The sequence below is a fragment of the Mus caroli genome, chromosome 18 (assembly GCF_900094665.2).
Source record: "Mus caroli chromosome 18, CAROLI_EIJ_v1.1, whole genome shotgun sequence".
In the NCBI taxonomy this organism is placed as follows: domain Eukaryota; kingdom Metazoa; phylum Chordata; class Mammalia; order Rodentia; family Muridae; genus Mus; species Mus caroli.
The window spans coordinates 2,350,775-2,375,576 of NC_034587.1; the positions used below are offsets into that span (position 1 = coordinate 2,350,775).

At 38.9% G+C, this 24,802-nt stretch overlaps 1 protein-coding gene across 9 annotated transcripts in view; it reads left to right on the top strand.

Annotated features, from left to right (window-relative positions):
• Zeb1 (zinc finger E-box binding homeobox 1) overlaps window positions 1-24,802 on the top strand; it is a 177,298-nt gene that overhangs the window by 108,461 nt on the left and 44,035 nt on the right. For all 9 annotated transcript variants that reach the window (XM_029471837.1, XM_021150623.2, XM_029471835.1 and 6 more), the window contains one exon: window positions 5,043-5,243. In XM_029471837.1, coding sequence (XP_029327697.1) covers window positions 5,153-5,243 — 91 coding nt within the window. In that variant the 5' untranslated portion in view covers window positions 5,043-5,152. The remainder of the gene's footprint in view (window positions 1-5,042; window positions 5,244-24,802) is intronic.

Sequence of the window (24,802 nt, forward strand, 5' to 3'; positions counted from 1 at the left end):
GGATAGCATTGGAAATGTAATTGAGGAAAATATGTAATAAAAAATATTAAAAATAAAAAAAAATAAAACTTAATCAATCAACTATAAAAAAAACCTTTGAAAAACTGTCTTTTCTTTTATCTTTGCTTTCTTAATATATATTGTTTTAATTAAATTCAGGACCAGAATGATCACCTGGAAATGAAAATATACCTCTCATAATGGTGATCTAGAGTCTAAAATATGCTTAGAGAGGAGGAAGTAACTATATTGCCCTGTAGCACTGTAAGCCAGCCCTAGTCTACCACAGTTAGAAACAAGTTATGAGGTTTTCAAACACATGGAGGTGATAACACTTGAGGGTATAGGCATAGTCATTGCCCCAACTTGATCATACACGTGGTATGTTTGTATTGACTTACTAATAAACCTGTACACAAAGGCTTCATAAAGGATTCCATTCATGACCCTTTTTATTCAGGATATTTTTGCATGACCCTGGTATATAACCATAGAATTTAACATATAACCTACGTAATTTTCCTACTTTTCTATTGCTGAGGTAAAACACCAAAGCCAAAGGCAACCTAGAGAAAGAAGAGGTTATTTTCACTTCCAGTTGCAGAGATGCCAGTCCATAATGGTGGGAGACATGGCTGCAAATGGGCCTGGTAGCTGGAGCAGGAAGCTGAGGGCTCACATCTCTTATTGCAAGCAGAGAGCGCAAACAGGAAGTGGAACAAAATTTTAACTCTCAAAACCAGTATACAAGAATATACTTCCTCCAGCAAGACTGCACCTCCCCGTAAGCTTTCCAAACAGTGCTACCAACTGGTAACCACATGTTCAATGCTGAGCCTATGGGGACATTTTGTTTAAGCCACCTCATTAGGTATACAAACTGAGGACTTTCGGAAGACAAATCACAAAGGGTGTATTTAAAAATAATTCCTTGGCATACATACAGTTTTCTAACTTACTAAAGACTAACTTACTGATGAGCTTGGTGTTCTTGATTCTTTTCTCATGAAATCTGAGCTGAATGTTTGGTCCTGGGGCACCTCGGTGCTTTCCTGACTGCATCATCATTTTGATTTGTATCATTGTATATTCTGTAATGCTGTGTCACAGAAACACATGGTACGAAACAGAGGAAGTACATTTGCAGCTCTTTCAGAAACCATCGGGAATTCTGTTCTATCTCAAGCCAAAGATCATTTACCATTTATATCATGAACTCAAATCAGCAACTCAAATGGCAGTTTTAAAAATCAAATAGCTCAGCACGATCCAAAGATGATACTAGAGTGGTGCTTACATGCTGAGGAGTAATAAAAGTATTTTGTTTCTGTATGGGCAAGAAACAATGTGATACTCTGAATGGTCATTAGTCTCAAAATTGAGCTGAGGGGCTTTGTCCACATTGTGTGCAATGTGTGCTTGCTGTTGTATATCTAGAACAAATACTGTGTGCGAGTCATGACAGGCTTGCGCAAGAGCTTTCCACAGCACCTTGGACTCACTCTCCATTCCACTGTAAAGCATGTTTGTGGTTGCTCTGGGTTCAGAACCCTTTACTGCTATCAGGTCTTTGGAGACACCACTATTAACACAGTTCATGAAGTGAGGCTGTAAGTGACTGTTTTGCATCTGTGTCACACAGAAGTATAAAAGAAATGTTCCTTTCACCAAGCTGTATGTTACTTTGATCAAAGATTAAAAAGAGATTCGATGCGCAGAAGACTGAAATGCTGGCCTCTCCTTTGGTCTCTGGACTCTGCAATGGCCTGTGTACTTCAGTGGTGCTTTAAGGAAATGCTCTGTACAAGTCCCCATGGTCTAAAAGGGCAGATCCAGAAAATGGAGAAACTTGATTTCTCTTGCCTGAGTGCCTGAGGTGTTTTTCTAGTTTTATGCTACATATCAAATTATGCTCTGTAATTTTACATGTATGTTGTTTTTGTTTTGGCTGTTCAGCATATATTTCATATCACAATGGCAGATCAAAATGGAGAACAGGAAAGCCATAGAAAGTGATAGATGATTTTTGGAACACCCTGCAGTGTAGGTAAAAAGGGAGTCTGAAAAATAGAAGTTATGAAAACAAATATTAAAATATAATGCACTTGGGCTCTAAAGCCAAATTTAGAAGACATTTCTAAGTATAAAGCACTCTGTTTATAATGCATTAAATATATAATCAAACGTTACCCAAAGCACCCACAGCTAACAAGTCTAAGTATGACAATGCTAAGTACAGTACTACTAAGTACAGTGCTACTAAGTACAGTGCTACTAAGTACAGTGCTACTTCATCAGAATAAGAACAGCACCACTCTGACCCAGTGGCCAACTTGGATTCCCCAAAATGTGCCAACACTTCCCTTCACAAGTCGTAGGAACTGAGTTGTCAGTGTGTATGCGCACATTGTGCACAAGCATAGTGGGAGATCTGCAGTTGACTCATCTCTCCTGAATAGCCAGGGATTATTGGAATTGAGAACTCGTTGAGCCTTAGTCAAAGCCAGCTGGTTTAGCTAGCTATGAAATGCCTCAAACAAGCCATGTTGAAGGTTACTGATAAGGAAGCCTTGATAGTCAAAATGAAAGTTAATAGGATGGTTTGTCATTTGCCAAGCCTCCATTCTGCACATGCATATACGTGGCTGCACCTTACTATTGGTTAGGTGCCCATCATGAGAGCCATGGGCCAGTTTTGAGAATCACCTTCCTACCTTCTCACACTGTTCATTCTGCTTGTCTAAAGTTGTATATAGTATACAGTTTGGCCCAGCTATATGCTTTGGCTTCTCACAGAGCTCCCCCATGCTTCCATCTATATTAAAGAAAACTTTTCTTATTGATATATTGAACAGACATTCTCAGGTAATAGCTCAGCAATGGTAAAAAGTCACTTTGAAGAGTGACATATGAACACTATCTACCAAGCAGTTTACTCCTGACCCACAAACTGTGATAAATCTGTTATATCTGCATGCTTTTGTGTCACTTTGGCAACATCCCTGACAAAAACTACTTTAAGGAGGAAAAACGTTTGACTCAGTATTTTGGAATACTCAGTTACTGGTTGGCCTTGTGGATCTAAGCAAACAGTCCAGCAGCAGCAGCAGCAGCAGCAGCAGCAGCAGCAGCAGCAGCAGCAGCAGCAGCATCTGCAGTGTTCTACCCTTTCTGATGTACAGGAAGCCAAGCGCACAAGAAGACATGAGGAATGACCTATCCCCTCCAGCCATATCCAGAGCTTTCAAATGAATGCCACCAATGTCTAGCCTTTCAGTCCACAGGCCCTTGGGGATGATTCATAGCAAGACCACACCAGCAAAGAAGCGCTATTTTGATGTTAGCCACTGGAAACGAATTTTCTCAAAAACTAGGGTAAAAATTGTACCTGCACAATGGAATGCTGTTTGGCCAGCACCAGGGGAAAATTGGGTTTCAGGTACATATACATGGAAAATTCTCAACTAGCCAAACAGTAGCTTATGGTGCTGTGTGTGTGTGTGTGTGTGTGTGTGTGTGTGTGTGTCTATAGTATATATCAGGGACAAGCAATATAGGATCTTTATTATAGTTGACTAGGATAAAGGATGTGATAACAATCAGTATCATGCATGCCCAGTGCATTGAAGCAATATACTTGGCTGTTTTTTCAACCTTTATAATGTATATTGAGGGGAAATGGGTGCTTTTCCTTATTTTGAGTTTTAATAAGATGGGCATGTATTTTATAATGAGAGAAAACCATTTGTTCTTAGGAAAAGATCTAGATAAATGTATTTATGCTAAAATATTAACATAATAATTATTTCTTTATATTCAAAATATGAAAAAATTCCTGATATAAGTGCACAATACCTTAAGTACTTTGTCTGGGGTCTTCCCACAGCCTACAAAGCCTGTCTCGAAAAACCAAAAAAAAAAAAAAAAATTCTCTCACCTTTAAAAGCACCTATCTATGCTTTCAGTTTTATCTTCATGTTATCAGTAGCATGTGTACATCTGGATAGTTTAGTATGGTGTATGGAGCACACACCCACAAGTGTGCACATGTGCTTATTGGGGAGAGGGCTATGGATGCCTGTCATCTAAGCATTTGGGTGGTTGCTCTCTGTCAATAATGACTAGCTGACTAAGAGTCAAGGAGAAGAATAATGAGCAGTAACTCAGAAGAATTATGGACTGAAATCTTTTCTTCCCTTCCTCTCAAATGTGACAAATAGTGATCTTTGTGCAAATAGTTGAAACAAGGTCTTTCAGTTACTTGATCCTGTTAGGTACCAATCATGCCACCAGCATGATCCATGTACACTTCAAAGGGCAACCTCACTTGTACTAGATTGCTTAAAATGTCTCATTGTCAGCTATATCTCACAGGCTCTACAAAGTATAGAAATTGTTCAAAGCAACTGTTCATAATTCTGATATTAAGTTCATTAAAATTCATTAGATATTTTATAACATACAAATTTGACCAAATTAGTTGAAATGTTCCAAAGTCACTGTGGGATTAATATGCACTGCATATGGCTGCACAGTGTATATTTCTTGGAGTAACTTTCATGATGATGTATTTTTATTAGGAAAGATGGCCCCTGTAAAGACTTGAAGCCTAATTGTACATGGCAGCATTGTTCACAATGAGCTCAGTACAGATGAAGAGTATGTGTAACATAATTTGAGAGCACAGAACATAGACTGTTGGGTTCCCAATCCTGGCTCCGTGACTGGCTGGCTGCAGGCCAGAGATACTACCCTCTCTCTTCCTGGCTTTCTTACATGTAGAATCGGAATATAAGCAGTATCTGGAGAGCTCTGTGTTATAGGTTTTTTTTTTAATTATAAGAACTAAATGTATTAATATTTGCAAAGCATTTATACATTATGTGAGTTTTCAATAAGTGTGGACACTGATGTTTGTCACTGTTGACCATCTGGATCTAGATGTGTTACCAAGTGAGTTGCTTACCAATTATGGTCTTACAACTATTAAATCTGTTTTTATGTTAATTTGCATTTTAACTATCCATTCCTTTGTATTGCAGTTACAAATTATAATACTGTGGTAGAAGCAAATTCAGATTCCGATGATGAAGACAAACTCCATATTGTGGAAGAAGAAAGTATTACAGATGCAGCTGACTGTGAAGGTGGCATGCCAGATGATGAATTGCCAGCAGACCAGACAGTGTTACCAGGAGGCAGTGACAGGGGGGGCGGTGCCAAGAACTGCTGGCAAGACAACGGTGAGTGAAGCTCCTTATAAAGTCTTCTTCTCTGTGCTTTGTACTAAACAAAAAGACAAACTGGGTAAAAGTTTTAAATAAACAGTAAAATTACTTGTATATTAGCCAATATTAGATGTCTTACTTGCTTTTTAAAGTAGATTTTGAATCAGAATAATGTTGTTTTGATAGTTTGCAGAGTACCTAAAATACATGGAGTTTAATAGAACTTTCTAAACCCAGCTGAGCTTTCTTCGTATTGTTGAAATGCTTGTATTTATCTTTCATTTCATATTGGAATATCTAAATTAACAATAAATTTATAAAGTAATAAATGATATCTCAATGTAATAAAATAATCCAGTATGCAAATATCTGGAACAAATATGTATTATGGGGGTATCTTTAGTATAACCATTAACTGAAAACAAGCACCCATACTGTCTCTGTGCCTGCCAAAGTTAGCAAATTAAACTTGGCCAGGCATCCGGGAAGTGCAGGACTCTCTGAGAAGTGGCTCCCATACTCACTCCTGTGTATTCATTGAAGCCCCAGTTCACACTGCTGAGTTGCAACCTAAAGCATCTTAAGCCATGTTTGAATTTAAAGTATAGGCATTACAAGAATCTGTAGCTATTAAGCACACCCTTTATCCTAATGCTACAGAAATCTCCCAGTAATTTGGTAAACAGACAAGAACATCAGAAAGAACAACAACAAAAAAGAAAGTAAAGAAGCAAAAATCTAACTCATATTATTTTGATTATAAAATGCTCTGTCTTGTTTAAAAAAAACAATTTGGAAATTAACTACAAATATAATAAATTATGAGCTCCAAACTCATGGCCATACAATTAGCCCTGGTTGATCTCAGTGGCCACAGAATAGAATGAATAGACAGAAATGTGAAAGAGGGATTTGTAGGCAGGAGGGAAGATTAATAGGAATGTTAGAGAATTGGGGTGACAGTAGTGTATGTATGTATTGCATACATGTACAAAATTATCTAAATTCAAATTTAGTAAATGCAATATGTTAAAAACAATATAATTTCCAAAATTATAATAATTAGGTGGTAAGAACCCCAAATGAATTTAACAGCAAGTTTAACAGACCTAAAGAATAAATAAGGTAGAGAAAATTACACACAATGTGAAATTTAAACAGACATATATAGAAGAGGTTAGGAGACACTGTAGTCTGATATATTTGTGAATTCCAGGGAATTAGAGAATATACAACAGTAACATCTGAAGCAGGAAAATTCAAGAGTTTTTCAGAGCTGATAACCCATCCAAGTACAACCCAGTTATGATTCCAGGCAGACAGAGGGAAGAATACACACACCCTGCTGCATTTGCCCCTCAGTGAACAGAGCACAGTGCCAAGAGACCTAGCTGTCAAAACAGAAGCCAAACACAGCAAAAATGCTGATAGCTCCAAAAGAAAAATGACTCACTTACACATAAGGGAAACTACTAAACAAGTCTGTAAAATTTCTAAGCAGAAACTTTTTTTAAAAAGTCAAGGATAAACTGTGATAATATACCATGAGTACTGAAAGAGAAGCACTACCAGTCAAGATACTATACCCAGCAAAACTATCCTTTATAAACAAAGACATAAAAATTTCCCCAAACATTATAATATGGTACCCACAAAGAAAAAACTTAGAAAAGATATATGAAACAAAACATCAAAATACTGTCAGGATGAAAACACCAAACAACAGACAGAAGGAACAAAGGAACCACAGAAGTGGTCAAAGAAATAGCATCGTCTATCAGTGATTCCATGCGCCTGAGATCAACTCTGATCAGAAGTCACAGGGTGACTATACTGACTTTTTAAATTCCAACTACAAAAGACTCCCCTTATCTCTGAGGACAGGGGCTCAAAGAGTGGTGTTAAGAATTAGAGAACGTGAATGAGACACTGTTACCACAGACAGAGTCACCACTTAATGATAGATCACATTTGCAAAAATGTGCTGGTACAGTCAGCAAGATGGCCTGACCCTAAGGTCAAGCCACAGAACTTAAGAGACCAACTCCAGAGAATGTCTTCTAATTTCCACACAATCTGTGGCACATGTGCAAATGCACACTCACTAAATAAATAAAGTAGTTTTAAAACTTGGAAAATACATTAACAAATATCTCAAGTGAGGAATAGACCTGAAGGAAGAAACAACAATACAATAATGCATAGGCCTCCAACATAGCACTCTCAACAGGGCTATGTCATTTATGTAGAAAATCAACCAGCTGAGGAAACCACCCCACAGTGCTCAGCAGCATACCAGCACATCTTCCACAGAAAATCAGGGTGACAGCTAAATTAAATATCAGAAACCCACCATCCTTCACAGGTGGAAGGTAAAGAAACTGTTGTGTGGCCTGGAACATTATGGTATAATAAAGGTCAAACCATTGGCACAGGCAGATCTCAAGAGCATTGTCTTGAATGGAAGCAGTCTGTTTCCAAAGTTACATTTTGTAATGATTGCATTTGACATTTCTAATAGGGAAACCTTTTAGTAAATAACAAACCATTGTTTATGAGGACCTGGGAGAGAGTATGATCATTGTTGACTAGCCCTCAGGACATGAAACAATGACAGAACTGTTTTATATCCTGATGCTAATGTCCTTACATGAGCCTCTGTATGCATTAAAGTGTATAGACTTGAACATCAAATAACAGTAAGGTTTTCTATATGTTAGTATGTGCTTCCTAAATGGAACCTATAGCATCATTGATAGACATATCATCAGTGAGTTCTATTAAATATCCAAGGTCATAAACATTCTATTCTTAGGCAAATACTTTGAAGTTAAGTATGTGAAAGATGATCACCCACTTTATTAAATATACTGCCATATCTAGAACCAAATAAAATACTCAGTCAAAATACAGATGCCAAAATCCCAGACTAAATATTAGCTATACAATAAAATGTGCAAATGTGCATAAAAATTGAATAATTTTACAAATGTTCAAAATGAGAAAAAATGTGTGTGTGCATATGTATAATGCTGTATCAGGATAACATTGGAGGTAGTTTTTATTTGTCACTGTAACAGACTTCAGAGTAATCAAATACTCTCTTAAGAAAAAGGGATATATTTAGTTAATTTTATTGGATTTCATAAAAGCAAACAGCATGAGAATAGTGAGCACTTCCTTACTGACAAGAGCACATCTCTGTGACCATCCTAAAAACAATTTAAGGATGACTGTTGTCATTACTCAGTCAGCTGTCTGTTGAGGCATTCCCACTAAAGAAGACTAGAAAGTTGATCAGGAGAAGTGGGGATTTGAGAGGAAAATGCTGTCATTTATAAACAATTCAGTTGTACACTTAACAATGAATCTATAGACAAATAGATATTAGAATGAGTAATGAGTAAAGTAATCTTTCAAGTTTTCTGAATACAGTCTAGTAAGGTACTGGGCATAATGGTAGAGGACTTGTGAGACCCTAGGATTAATTCCCAATACTGTAAAACAAATAAACTAAATAGTAAACTGGTTTATAGTAATCCCCATATACAGTAAGAGCTAGGAAGTAAGATTAGGTGTGCATGACTAGTGGAAAATCACAGACTTCAGTGGTGGGGTACGAGAGGACACCACAGTGTGTGAGGACCTTCACACTCAGAAAACAGAAGAGTTTTACGTACCTGTAGACTTTCAAGTTTTACTGATGTTCCAGGCTCCTTGTGTGTGTCACCTTGCCTGTAGTTTCTGTGCCCTTCATCTCCTCTGTTGGAGAAAAGCAGCTCAGTCACCCCTTTCTTCCCACAACTGACAGTGCTGAGGTGAACTCGTCGGGTATCTTGTAGAGAATCCTTGTTTTGAGTCTGATTTTTCTTATAATTAGAGCAGGGACATGGAGTTTGGGAGATAACATAAAGTATCTTTCTGTGACTTCATATCAGCAATGCAAGATAGCCTTGGGGTATCACTGTCATCTTTGGTCTGTTGTGATAGGAACATCCAGAGGCTAAGAAGCAGAAAGAGATTAAAGGCAATAAAGCCTGAGTGGTAACATGTGAAGATCTTAAAATCATTAGGAGCACTTTTGTTTTTATTCGAAGAGGGAGGTTCAGGAGTGCAGACAGGATAGTACTGAAAGTAGGAAAGAAGGCAGCAGTGTAGAGACGGATCGAGAGCCATAGTTCAATCAGGAAGAGAGAATAGAGAGGGCAAGAAGTACAGAGTTCCCAGTAGGTTTTCAGAGTGAGCACTTACTCATAGGAAGTTTTGAAAGATGTGATCTGGAGTCAGAGGCACGAGCTTGAGAGGAGCCCATTGTCATCTGTCACTGACATTTGAAGGAAATGAGTGGCAGTGTTCATTACCCTCAGTCATGTTGAAATCAAAGGTCCATAGCTCTGTTCTTTTATTTTTCATGTATGTGATGGTGCATATGTGCACATGTATGTGCAGATACACAAATGTGTGGCACGCATGTGGAAGACAGAGATGGGTATCTGGTATCTTCCTTTACTCTCCCCACCCTATCATTTGGGACAGTGTCTCACCAAAGCTAGAGCTTGCTGGTGTGGTGGACTGGTTGACCAGGGAGCTGGGGACCTTCCAGTCTGCCCACTTCTCCTTGCCCATCGAATGCTGGGATTAGATGCAGATTGGCCACAGCATGTAGCTCTTACATGGGAGCTGAGGGTCTGAATCCAGGTCCCCATACTTGTACACTGTTTGTTTCTGCATCATCTTAGCCATCTTTGCTTTGTTTTGCTGAGCCTGTCGTTCATCATGACTAGTTCCTTCATGTCTTCCAGAATAATTGCTGAAGGAAACCAAGGATGGAGTTGGGGCCTGGCTTTAGCTTTCTTTTACAGACTATTTTTGTGCAGCTGTGTCAAGTCACTAGTTGCTAGGCTGTGGAGTGTTGTGTTTAACAGTGATGGGAACTGAACCTGCAGCATCATGCATGAGTGCCAGTTTCTGCACTGAGCTCCCGGCCTGGCCCTGACACTACTTTTTAATACATTTATTCAACTATTTTGTGATCCGTCTGTGTCTTCAAATATAAATATAATAGAAAATCATGTTAAATATCCAGTTGTACTAGAGTTAACCAGTTTTCCTACACATTCTGGAAGAATGTTACCAAAAATGGATATGAGACCAGTTTATGATTAATTTCCTATTTGTTAGTAAAGAGACCCTGGCTGCTAGTGATTATGGGTTTTTTGGAGGGGTGAGGGGTGGTTTGGGTTTTTTGTTTTGTTTCTTAGGGGTTTTTTGGGGTATTTTTATTTTTTGTTTAATTGCTTGTATTTGTTATTAACTTATCACATAAAAATTATCTGGGTAGAAATAAAATGTTTTTATCTGTAGTTTACAGAAGGAAATCAGAAGTAGACATATATAGTGGATGGCATTTTCCTGTCTATCAGTTCTCACTGTTCCAAAAAGATCATAGACACCTGCACTTAAATGACAGTGATGTGGCCCCTGTGGCAAAAATGCCTTAACAACTATGAACATGGCTTGAAATTGAAAAACAAGAGAGCTGTGTTTTGTGGGGGGCCTTGTTGCCCAGAGCATGGGTATCTTCCTGGAAGAGATGAGAACTCACCCTGCAGCTCCTGGCTGCCTATGGATTTGAGTGCAGATGCTAGCACCTTACAGCCACCGGCCCACCTTGTAGCACTGTTGTCCTTCCTTCTTCTTTCCCCTCTGACTCTCCTGTGTCCTGCTCCCTCTGCCTGCAGTGAGCACCTTCTTTCCCTTTTCTGACACATACTTTTAAACCTGAACTCCCTCGTCCCGTGGACATGCGTCACCTGTCAGTGTCCATAGCTGCTCTGGGACTGGATTCTTGATTGTTCCACTAAACAACTTATGAAAGGTAGGGACTGTGATGTGCTGAGATCTGTATCTCTCCACTGATGCCCAGTACACACTACTTGGTCAAGAAGTATCTATAACCAATACCTTAGGACAGTTTCCCTCAAAATTCTGACTTAGCATTGACCTCAAGAAAAAAACATTTGCCTTTCTTTGGTTTTCCTTTCCTTTTGAAAGCGTTAGTTCTTTGTCATTTTTATATAGCAGTGTTTAGACATTGTTTAAATTGCTATATTCATCTTTAATTATATGTCATTCTGTGTGACCCTTGTAACACACACAATATGAGCTATGCAAAAGCTACCTCTGCAGTGTTTATCTTTCCTTAAAGCATGAATAGAATGCAGCCGCTTAAAAAATATTAAGTATTATTAACCCATGCATAAAATATCTCAGACCTAGTAAAGTAAGATAATCATTATCAGCTATTTTTGAAAAACTATAGCAATCTCTGCATCTAGAAGAATGGAATAGACGTTTTCCCTGTTCCTCCTACTAAGGACTAGTGTCCATGTGCGTGCGTGCGTGTGTGTGTGTGTGTGTGTGTGTGTGTGTGTGTGTGTGTGTGCACTACATACAAAAGAAGCCAGATAATGACAGTGCAGTGGAGTCCCTAGGTTCTCTGTTCACTGTTTCTCTCTCCTAGACGAGACGGTGTGCTAGGGAAGCCAGCATCCAAAACCTCAGCAGGTGTGCACATGACACAATGGCTCAAGCTCTCAGCCTATATTCAGGAAAGCAACAGCCTTGTGAGACAGCAGACCTTTGGACAGTAACTGTTCAACTATAGCTAAATAGCACAGAGAGAGCTACAGTTTCCTCAGTAGGAAGCTCTGTCTTCTACCCTCAGTGAAGAGTCCTCTCAGTCTCCTCCCACAGTGTGAGAGACAAAAGCAAGTGACTACAAAGCTTTCCACCATCCTGCTGAGTAGGGCAGAGGAGCCTCCTGGAGAGTCAAGATTATAAGAGCATTCACTCAAACAAGTTTCCAGTAGAAGCTCTCAGAGGCAGGAATGAAGCCTTCCTGCCCAGGGTGATGTAGGAAGCTGAGTGCAGGGGGTGGGGAGCCTGAGTTCATCCCTGCTTTGCAGTTAGGATGAGCCTTCTTCCTGTCAGGGAACAGATAGATGCTGAGTGCTGAGTGAGGGTTCCGGAAGGCATTTTCCTTTGCCTCTCTGCTGCTTACTTAAATGAGAGCTGCTGTGTGTCTCCTTAAATGATGACTAAAGGCATCCATGTTTCCTTTAAAAATGACTTGTGACCATTAGGAAGGGACTTTGAATACAAAAGCAGTAGACACTCAGAACTTAGTGACGCTAGTGTTAGACATTCTGACCAGAAATTTAGTCAGCATAGTAGCAATCAACAGTTATGAACATGGCTGTAACCCAAACCTAGAAAGCCCCACCCAGTCAAAGCAGGGAGGATAGAAAGAACTAAATGACGCAGTATAATTGAAAATATGGCAACTAGAACATAAGAAAAAGTAGCAAAGGAAGAACAGTAAACAGTAGTTGAGAGTGTAGGTAGGACAAACCGCTCAGCTTTCTGGAAAGCAGGGAGAAGAAGAGAGAGTATCTGTGCCTTTGGATTGGATGTTTATGGCATCAGCTCTCCAGCAAAAGAGGAGAAAGAGGGCAGGGCTGGAAAAATGTTCAAAGAAATGGCTTAAATGTTCTAATATTTGATAAAAGATATAAAGCTATACTCTGAATAGAATAAGCCCAGAGAAGCCTATATCACAAAACAGCAAAGTCAAACTTACAAAAACTCAAGACAGGAACAGTGACAGAGACAAATACTTGAGACTGTGGCTGTAGGGAGAGGCCAGACTGAGTGACAGCTGCCTCTTAGAAACCTTTCTGAAGGCCAGCAGGGTGTAGCTCGCTTCTTAAATACTGACCACTGTTTGCATAAGGCTCTGGGTCCAGAGAAAGTAACTTAGGAGCTAAAGGCATTTTCAGATAAAGGGACCTTCCCTACATCAAGTACAAGAAGATGTCTGGACAGAGAGGACTGTGGTAGCTATTCTTGGTTGTCAACTTGACTACATCTGGAATCAACTAAAACCCAAGCAGCAGAATACTCCTTTGAGAGATTTTTTTTCCATAATTAAATCATTCGAAGCAAGAAGAAACACTTTGAATCCAGATCTTTTGGGAAGATTTACCTTTAATCTTTCCCACACTTGCTGTCAGCCTACATAAAAAATATGGAAGAAAGAAGATTTTTGTTCTCTGCCTGCTTGTTCTCACTCTCAATGGAGAGCCAATTCCTTCACCAGCACTAGAGCCTACTTTGGGATTCCAGTGTGTACTGAAGACCAGCTGAGATATCCAGCCTCATGGACTGAACAACTACTGGATTCTGGGACTTTTTGTCAATAGACATCCATTGTTGGACTTGCTCTAATAAATCCTCATGAGAACCTTGACTAATACCAAGATAACAAAGATGGTGAAGGAGATAAGAAAGAAGAGGTGTGGAGAGCTGTGCAGTTACATGTCCTCTTCCTGCAGTTTCCTCAGTTATATGTGAAGACTAGAGCAAACACACTACAAATATGGATACATGAAATTAGCAAAGGCAGCCTAGAGATAGATTAAGTTTTCATTTGTAGTATATAAGCTACCTAAAAATATATATTCAACACAATCCTCCAGTTAATTTGTAAGTCACAGGATGTAGAGAGAGTTGTACATTCATCCTATGTAACTATTATTGACCCACTGTTATTGTGTACCATGTTATAGATAATAATAGATAATATTCTCAAGGATGTAAAATTTCTAGAAACAAAGTAATTCCACAGTTATGTAATAAAATATTTCTAATCTGTATAAAGTGAGAATGCTCACTTAATTTCAAAAATTAAAGATTTGTGTTTATTTCACAATGCTATAGACAGCCTTGCCCAACTGAAAGCCAAAACACATTTAAAATACAAATCTGAGTCCCTTTGATAGACAGTGTGGCCACATGAAATATCAGTGTCAGCATCAGTGACTGGCAGCCTAACCCACAGCAGTGTGGGCGCTGTTCTTATTACTACACCTTCTTTGCCATGGCAAGAGTTCCTGTATCTGTGTGATAGAGGTGCAGTGCAGATGTGAGCACCACCCACTGAGCCAGGACAGCCCAGACTTCTCAATATAGCACTGGCATAATCCTTAGCAAACCCTTCCTAATTCTAAATGCAAGGCTGGGCACACCTTGTGATTCATTCAGTTGGTTATTTCTAAAGTTTAGGCAATGAGGCTTCCTATCCTTAAATTGACTAGGGGCTCTGCAAAACTATTCTTATGAAATTTGAAATGTTAGTCTACCAGTTTAGACGTAGCTGATCTAATCACCTTGTTTCTGAAACATCAACAGAATTTGAGTCACCACAAAAGAAGCATGATTTACAGACTAGCATCTGCCCTGCGGAGCAAGCATTGCTACAGGCAGGCTCTTCTCCTGGATCAGAGCTGCCTATTGTACTGTCTGAGTGTTCTTCACTTACAGCAGGTCTCAGGTCACCCTAATTTCTAGAGCACATGATGCGATCACACTGCGGTGTTAAAGAGATCGGTATGCTTTGCTGATAAGGTAAAGAAGATGCACAAGTGTTCACAGACACTAGAGAAAGCCAGCTGCTCAGTGAAGTTTTCTGGATTTCTAGTTTCTTGTCAATGCAAGGGCCAAATTCTTAGTGAGGATAAAATGAAGCCTATGGTCAGTTGGAATTATAATTATCATCAGTATGAACTTATGTTCCAGAATAATGTTAAAATAAATACAAAAACTCAGCTGAAGCATTACTATACCTATGTTTCCCAGCTCTGCTGAAAATACATTGGTGTTCATTTGAATGGATGATAAATAGACTTATCAAAGGAACTTGGATCCAATATAAAGGAGTTTCCAAAACTCGATCTAGAGCAATATTTGCAGGGAAATAATAACACTGGAAATATGTATGCATCCATGTGGATAGAAACACTAAATAAAGATGGGAGAAATGCCCAGCTCTTTGTGGTAGAATTCTAATTACATATTAATAAGTAAAAAAATAGGCAGATTCCATGTTGATAATTGCTTCAAACAAGAACCAAAATGGGATAAACTGAAAAAAAAATTAGTAAGAAAAAGGTATTTTCATATCTAAAAGAACTTCTATTCCATTACTAATTAATTATGAAGAAACACATCATCATAAGTAGTTTGAAGAAAGCTGGCAGACATCTTAGCCAGCCAAGTAACCAAGCTCTTAGGATCAGCAATGATGAGAGATGGGGACATGCCACACATGGGATGCACGGGCCAGGGCACAGCACTGCTTCTCAGGAGTTTTCTCTTAAAGTGTGAAGTATCAACATACTCATTTGAGAGGTTCAAGTGGATCTTGCTGCATGCTATAAAATAAGTGTCCAGTGTTCTCCAAAAGTGTCAGAAACATAGCTTCAAGTCTTGAAGATACTTGTCACAGTCTAAAAGGTTGAGTTATAGATATTGGAGTAGATTGTGATCAGGACATCTGAATGCAGCATAAGATACTAAAGTGGTTTCTGAACCAGGAAGCCTGTAAAAGTCATAGAAGCCTGCAGGTTAGCCGTGCTCTGGAGTAATGGTAATGTCGTATTTACTATAGTGCTTGTTAATGGGCTCTGATGACAGGAAGCTGAGTAAAGGGTACACAAAACCCGAAACAGTTTCTAACTAAAGGCCTTTAAACTTGCTGCTCAAAATAAAGCATAAGATGCTGTTTTTTAGGTTCTGTTTCTCTGACAAAAGTAAAATTTTCAACTTTTTTTAAAAAAATAAACTAATGGGATAGAAGGAGAATATTGAAAGCTAGCAATTCAGCTTATACATATAATGTTCGAGGAACAATTGTTCTCAGACCTGTGACCTTTGACTCTTCCTGATCTGCTTCTACATTTAGGGCGATCTCAAAAGACTTGAAATTGGGGGTCAATATAAATCAAGCTTTTCTTAGTTTCCTTAGGACTTTGTATCAGGTCTGGCTGAATTTTAAGAAACACATCATCATTTACCTAAAACATTGAAGAACTGGGAAGGCTATGAGGTATGGATATTCAGTTCCAATGCTGAGTGTTGTGAACAGCTGTATCATCAATCACTTTACTCAGTACATAATTCATTCTATCCTTACAATAGGTCTGCATGATAACTCTTATCATTAACTAACTGGAAGACCAAGAGTCAAGCCAAGTCTCTATAGTACCAAAGCATTCCATCTTCTTTTTCTACTAAATCCAACAGGAAATACATGCATTAAATATGCCTTTCATAAAGGGAGCTAGCAATGGGTAGGTGGTTGGGTCACCCATCCTTGCCCATCCATACAGAAACATCTTGAGAGCATTTACTATGTCCAGTGCCCTCTGTATTTTCCATGGCCTCCAAGAATCACTAGCTTTCAGATTCCATGTCTGGAAAAACTAAAGCAGCAAAATGGAGAAAAGCCAAAACCTTTCCTGTAGCCAGCAGCAAATGGCTCCTCTCCTCATTCCTGTCTCCCTGCTCTAACAGTATTAATCCCTTGTGTGTTTTCTATGCTTCCAGGACAAATCACCACACATTTGATGGCTCAAAATTATACAAGTCACTTACCTTAAGCCATTACAGTCTCGGCAGGATAAAGCCTACACATACTTCCTCTGGAAGATCACAGTGAGGACCTTTCTTATTTCTCTCCCCTGAGATGTTGGCAGAAATGCCCTCCTGTTTGGTTGTAAAAGGACTTTATCTCCTTTCTGGCTCAGTCCTACTCTGGCCTCCAGAGGGTACTTGTATTCCTTGGCTCATGACCTATGCCATAGATTCTTTCCTGTTGCTGTGATAAACTACTCTGACAAAAGCAACTTATTGGAGAAAGGGTTTATTCTAGCTCAGAGTTCAAGGTACAGCCATTCCATCAAGAATGGAAAGCTGAGGTGATAGGAGCCTAAAGCATCTAGATTGGTAGGGAGAGAGTGGTCTAGTCCCTGATTTTAGTGGGATTGCTTCGAGTTTCTCACCATCTAGTTTGATGTTGGCTACTGGTTTGCTGCATATTGCTTTTCTTATGTTTAGGTATGGGCCTTGAATTCCTGATCTTTCCAAGACTTTTATGATGAACAGGTGTTGGACTTGGTCTAATGCTTTCTCAGCATCTAACAAGATGATCATGTGGTTTTTGTCTTTGAGTTTGTTTATATAGTAGATTATGTTGTTGGATTTCCATATAGTGAACAATCTTTGCATCCCTGGGATGAAGCCTACTTGATCACTATAGATGATCATTTTGATGTATTCTTGGATTTGGTTTTTGAGAATTGTATTGAGTATTTTTTCATCAATATTCATAAGGGAAATTGTTCTGAAGTTCTGAAGTTCTCTTTCTTTGTTGGGTCTTTGTGTGGTTTAGGTATCAGAGTAATTGTGGCTTCATAGAAGGAAATGGGTAGTATTCCTTCTGTTTCTATTTGTGGAATAGTTTGAGGAGAATTGGAATTAGGTCTTCTTTGAAGGTCTGATAGAACTCTGCACTAAACCCATCTGGTAATGGGCTTTTTTTTTTGGGGGGGGTTGGGAGACTATTTATGACTGCTTCTATTTCTTTAGGGAATATGAGACTGCTTACTGCTTAGATCATTAATCTGATCCTGACTTAACTTTGGTACCTGGTATCTGTCTAGAAAATTGTCTATTTCATCCAAGTTTTCCAGTTTTGTTGCGTATAGGCTTTTGTAGTAGGATCTGATGATGTTTTGGATTTCCTCAGGTTCTGTTGTTATGTCTCCATTTTCATTTCTGATTTTGTTAATTAGGATACATGTACCCTCTACTTGTCTAGCTAAGGGTTTATCTATCTTGTTGATTTTCTCAAAAAACAAACAAACAAACAAACAAACAAAAAAACAGCTCCTGGTTTGGTTGATTCTTTGTATAGTTCTTTTTGTTTCCACTTGATTGATTTCGTCCTGAGTTTGATTATTTCCTGCCGTCTACTCCTCTTGGGTGAACTTGCTTCCTTTAGTTCTAGAGCTTCTAAGTGTGCTGTCAGTCTGCTAGTGTATGCTTTCTCTAGTTTCTTTTTGGAGGCACTCAGGGCTATGAATTTTTCTCTTAGGATAGCCTTCATTGTGTCCCATAAGTATGGGTATGTTGTGCCTTCATTTTCATTGAACTCTAAAAAGTCTTTAAATTCTTTCTTTATTTCATCCTTGGCCAAGGTATCATTTGAGTAGAGTGTTGTTCAGTTTCTACGTGAATGTTGGCTTTCTATTATTTATGCTGATATTGAAGATCAGCCTTAGTTCGTGGTGATCTGATAGGATGCATGGGATAATTTCAATATTTTTGTATCTGTTGAGGCCTGTTTTGTGACCAATTATATGGTCANTTTTGGAGGAGGTACCATGAGATGCTGAGAAGAAGGTATATTCTTTTGTTTTAGGATAAAATGTTCTGTAGATATCTATTAAATCTATTTGTTTCATAACTTCTGTTAGTGTCCATGTGTTTCTGTTTAGTTTCTGTTTCCCGGATCTGTCCATTGATGAGAGTGGGGAGTTGAAGTCTTCCACTATTATTGTGTGAGATGCAATGTGTGCTTTGAGTTTTTGCAAAGTTTCTTTAATGAATGTGGATGCCCTTGCATTTGGAGCATAGATGTTCAGAATTGAGAGTTCATATTGGTAAAATTTACCTTTGATGAATAAGAAGTGTCCCTCCTTATCTTTTTTGAGAACTGTAGGTTGAAAGTCGATTTTATTTTATAGTAAAATGGCTACTCCAGCTTGTTTCTTGGGACCATTTNCTTGGAAAATTGTTTTCCAGTCTTTTATTCTAAGGTAGTGTCTGTCTTTGTCCCTGAGGTGGGTTTCTGATATGCAGGGAAAAGTTAAGTCCTGTTTATATAACTAGTCTGTTAGTCTATGTCTTTTTATTGGGGGATTGAGTTCATTGATATTAAGAGATACTAAGGAAAAGGTGTTGTTGCTTCCTATTATTTTTATTCTTAGAGTTGGAATTCTGTTCTAGTGGCTATCTTCTTTAGACTTGTTGAAAGATTGCTTTGTTGCCTTTTTTCGAGCTTAGTTTCCCCCTTTGTGTTGGAGTTTTCCCTTTATTATCCTTTGAAGGGCTGGATTTGTGGAAAGATATTGTGTAAATTTGGTTTTGTCATGGAATATTTTGGTTTCTCCATCTATGGTAATTGAGAGTTTTGCTGGGTAGAGTAGCCTGGGCTGGCATTTGTATTCTCTTAGGTTCTGTATGATATCTGCCCTGGATCTTCTGGCTTTCCTAGTCTCTGGTGAGAAGTCTGTGTAGTTCTGATAGGTCTGCCTGTATATGTTACTTGACCTTTTCCCTTACTTCTTTTAATATATTCTTTTTTTTGTTTTGTGCATTTGGTGTTTTGATTATTATGTGACAGGAGGAATTTCTTTTCTGGTCCAAACTATTTGGAGTTCTGTAGGCTTCTTGTATGTTCATGGGAATCTCTTTCTTTAGGTTGGGGAAATTTTAGATACTTACTGACCCTTTAAGTTGGAAATCTTCTCATCTATACCTATTATCCTTTTTTTCATTTTTTCTTTTTGGGTTTTGTTTCATTTTTTGTTGTTGTTGTTGTTATTTGTTTGTTTGATTGATTGTTTTTGGAGACAGTGTTTCTCTATATAGCCCTGCCTGTCCTGAATCTCACTCAGTAGACCAGGCTGGCCTGGAACTCAGAAATCCTCCTGCCTTTGTCTTCTCCTTGTGTCCTGGATTTCCTGGATGTTTTGGGTTAGGATCTTTTTGTATTTCACATTTTCTTTGACTGTTGTGTCAATGTTTTCTATGGTATCTTCTGCACCTAAGATTCTCTCTTCTATCTCTTGTATTCTGATGGTTATGCTTGCACCCCTGGCTCCTGACTTCTTTCCTAGGTTTTCTGTTTCCAGAGTGGTCTCTCCCTTTTTGATTTCTTTATTGTTTCTACTTCCATTTTTAGATCCTGGATGATTTTGTTGAATTCTTTCACCTGTTTGGATGTGTTCTCCTGTATTTCTTTAAGGGAGTTATTTATTTCCTTTATAGTCCTCAATCATCATCAGGAGAAGTGACTTTAGATCCATATCTTGCTTTTCTGGTATGATGATGTATCCAGGATTTGCTATGGTGGGAGAATTTAGTTCTGATGATGCCAAGTAACCTTGGTTTCTGTTGCTTCTGTTCTTATCCTTGCCTCCTGCCATCTGATTACCTCACGTGCTCCCTGCCATCAATATATCTGATTGGAGCCTATCTTTCCTGTAATCCTGGTTGTGTCAGAACTCCTCAGAGTCCAGCTTTCTCTGTGATCATGTGATTCCGAGCTCCTGTAAACCCGAGATTCTGGGTATGTCAGAGTTCTTGGCAGTCAAGCTTCCTCTGAGATCCTGAGATCCTGGGATTCTGGAATCCTAAGATCCTGGGCGTGTTACATTGCCTGGAAGTAGTACCTCCTCTGAGGACAATGGGGCTGTCTGCTGTATTCGAAACTAAGGTAATCCAGTGCCGACCAGAAGGAACCCAAGCTGCTGGTCAGGCAGGGCTCCTGTGTCCTTGCTCCTGCTGTCACAGGCCCCTCACGATTGTTTTGGAACAGATGTTGCATTCCACTCACCAGTGATCCTAAGATCCTGGGTATGCTAGGGTGCCTGGGACGTGGAAAGTCCTCTGAGGATCATGGGACCATCTGCCAAGTTTGTACCCAAGGTGCCCCCAAGCTGGTGCCGACCGAAAGAGGCCCTTCTACCTCTTAAAGTCTCTGTTGAGAAGTCTGATATACTTCTGATATGTCTGCCTTTGTGTGTTTCCTAACTTTTTTCTCTTGCTTCTTTTAATATTTTTCTTCGTTCTATAGATGTGTTTTGATTATTAAATTGAAGATTTTCTTTTCTTGTCCAGTCTATTAATATTAATAATTGTAGTGTACTGTTATTGTATGCTTTGTGTTCTGTGTGCCAATGTTCTAAACAGTGTCTGACTTTCATATAGTGAAACAGGTAAAATCCTTGCTTTGTAGATGAAAGAATTGATATAAAATTGGACTCTTTTTCAGAGTCACTGTCGTATGTGCAGGACTTGAAGCCAACTGTTCTGAATTTAGAGGTTTATGCTGTTAACCTCCGCACAGCCATAGGGCATTCATGTGGATTGGGAAATCTGGTTTTTTATTTAATCTGTGGTTTTTTTTTTTAAAAAGTGGTAAACAGCTTGTATATAGGCAGGTAGTTTATCTTAACTCTTTTAGCTCACAATAAGGAAGCATAGCAAAGAAACATGGATGGCTGGAAATGAACAGAGCTTAGCTGATGTTATTCACCATTTCAACTGTATCAGATGCCAGTGTCTGTCAAGTCAACCCTTTGGGACAACTTCAATAGCAATAAACAAGTAGTTATATAATGTCATGCAGTCCAATGGCATCCTGTTGCAGCACCTATAATAATAACTGTCTCTTTCATTTAACAATACTCTCTCCTTTAAACTGTTCCTTGAGATTAATAATAAGGTCTTTGCAATTTCAGGTTCTAACACCTAGCAGAATTTCACGTTCATTGTAAACTCTCAAATAATGAGCATGAGAATAGAATAGTTAACTAAATCATTCCTATAACTGTCAGTCCACTTGACCCTGCTCTTAGAGTTGAATGAATTAATTTGAGGTCACAATGTTTTGGACAATGATCTCCAAATTGTACCCATAGTGAGGGTAATAGTCTCCAAACAATTCTGTGACTTCTTAAGATCCATTACAGCAGCCATAACTTACTGAGAAGTTGCTGCATGCTAGGCATTAGGCTGAACATTTCATATATATTCTCATTCAGACTCTAGACAACTCTAGTACGTAATACCCTAGTGTTATAGCAACTAAGATTTGAGACTCCTGATGTTTTCCTTAAGTAAAGGTAAAAATTAATAACCTGCATGTGTAGGTATGTTATATATTTATTAGTAGTCTTTTAAGCACGTAGTGTTTCTTCCTTTCTGGCTTTCACTCTTACCTGTGGCCTCCTTATTTCTTAGTCTAAAAGTACCCACAGGCTTTCTGGGTTCCATTCCATTTGCTGTTTGTTTCATGTTTTTGAAACAGAGTCTCATTATACAACCCACAGTCTCCCTAAACTGACCATATAGTTCTGGCTGGTCTCAAACTTGGTAACCATTCTCCTACCTCAGTCTCCCCAAGTGCTAAGATCACACATGTGGACACAAGTTTGATTTTACTTTTATTTATTAATTAAATAAAATCTATTGCAGAATATAATTATCAATTGGTGTCAAGAAACTTTTTTAAATTAGATACACTATAATTCGACATTTCCATTTATAGAATTAGAACCTATAATTAGAAAATTGAGTGTTTCTTGTTTTTCTAAACACTAACCCAAGAATCACTTTTTAAAATTAACTTTTTGATTGTTGATGTATAGCCCTATGCACTTTACACACACAGTCAGTACAAAGTTACACCAGTAAAACTCACAAGTGTGATTCCTCTCTGGTGACATCTTCCTCCCACTTACACGCTGGCTGTCATAGTCCAGACTCTTGCTACTATAGTTTCTCTCCTTGGGGAATGTCATAAAAATAGAACCATCTATTGTGAAACTATTTGATATTAGGCACCTTTCACTAAGCATCAATCTGTTATCTCTTCTTTGGAATAATATTTCAATAGACAACGTGCCAGATGCATCCTGTTACATGAATCAGGTCTACTTTGTAGAACTATGTAAAGCCTCAGAACACTAATGAGCAGGATTCAGGAGGCTGAGAACACACTTACAGTTCTGTAGAATAAATGTCCAGAGGTAGAATTTTTGCAACATATATTAAGTATGCTTACTATTGTAAAAAGCCAGCAAACTGTTGAGCAGAGTGGCTGTGTGACCTGGCAGCTGTAGGAGCAGTTCCTCTGCAGCACTTTGCTGCTTGGTCTTGTTGTTTTCTGTGCTGCTGCTGTTTTCTTTGCTCTTGCACATGCTCAGTCGTACTTGGTCACTGACTGATACCCCGAGCCCTGCAATAACTGTTACTCTTCTCTGACCTTAAATGTGTGTATTCATGGTGAGTGTGGTTTGACTTGTATTTCCTTCCTTAGTACCTACGAAGCTGAACCTGCTTGGTGTTTCCTTATGTCTGTCCTCAGTGAACCGGCTGTTGTTCTGAGTTGTTTTATTACATCTACATTACAGATAAACAGTTGTAAAATCATGCCTTTCTGATGCTGGGGATTGGTCAGGGTCTCAGCACCATGCCACCCCTGAGCAGCACCCCTGACCCTTAGTAATACTTTCCAGCCCTCATGTTGTCTTCTCATTCTCTTGGCCTAGACTTTTCCCAGGACAAACATTTTCATTGTTAGGGCTGAATCACTAAGTTCTTCTTTTTATAAACCATGTTTTCAGTGTCATATAAGGGCTCGTTTAGTTAGGATTTTTAAGATGTGAAGTCACGGGTCATTCGTGATTGATACAGATGTTGTTTCAGCACTTTGTTGGAAAGACTGACTTGTTGTATTAAACTGGCTTTGTTTTGTCAGTAATTAGTCTTCTTTATTTAGGTGGAACTGCTCCTGCACTGTGCTCAGATCTCTTGGTCAGCTCAGCCTTTGCCAGCACTGCACAAACCTGATTGCTGTAGCTTAACAGATGCTCTCAAATTGGGAACTATTTTCCTTTGCTTTCCTTCTTTCTAAAATTGTCTTGCTTGCTAAAATTTCTATTTTGCTCAGAGTTTACCTCGTAAATAGTGGGTTTTTTTTTCATTGTTTTGTTTCATGTTAGTTAAATTATGCGGTTTTGTGGCTCAACCCATTGAGATGGTGGGTTGTATTTTAATGAGTGTTCAAATATTGAAACAACCTTGATTCCCTGGAAAGCCCAATGTGGACATTTTGTACATTATTGAATTTACAGGCAATATTCTGTGGAATCTGTTGAGTTGGTGTTAGGAAGGACACTGGTGGGCAGCTTTCTTCTGACCAGTCATGTGGCTGTTGGTATCAGAATAGTGGGATCCTGGAATGGGTTATAAAAGGTTTCTTACAAACATTTTTTTAATTAGATACTTTCTTCATTTACATTTCAAATACTATACTAAAAGTCCCCCATTAACAACCCCCACTCCCATACCCACCTACTCCCACTTCTTGGCCCCAGCGTTCCCCTGTACTGAGGGATATAAAGTTTGCAAGACCAAAGGGCCTCTCTTGCCAATAAAGGCCAACTAGGCCATCTTCTGCTACATATGCAACTAGAGACATGAGCTCCAGGAGAGTACTGCTTAGTTCATATTGTTGTTCTACTTTTAGGGTTGCAGACCCCTTTAGCTCGTTGGGTACTTTCTCTAGCTCCTCCATTGGGGACCCTGTGTTCCATCCTATAGATGACTGTGAGCATCCACTTCTGTATTTGCCAGGCACAGGCATAGCCTCACAAGAGACAGCTATATCAGGGTCCTTTCAGCAAAATCTTGCTGGCCTATGCAATGGTGTCAGTGTTTGGAGGCTGATTATGGGATGGATATGTATGGCAATCCCTAGATGGTCCATCCTTTCGTCTCAGCTCCAAACTTTGTCTCTTCCTTCCATGGGTGTTTTGTTCCCAATTCTAAGAAGGGGCAAAGTGTCCACATTTTGGTCTTCGTTCTTCTTGAGTTTCATG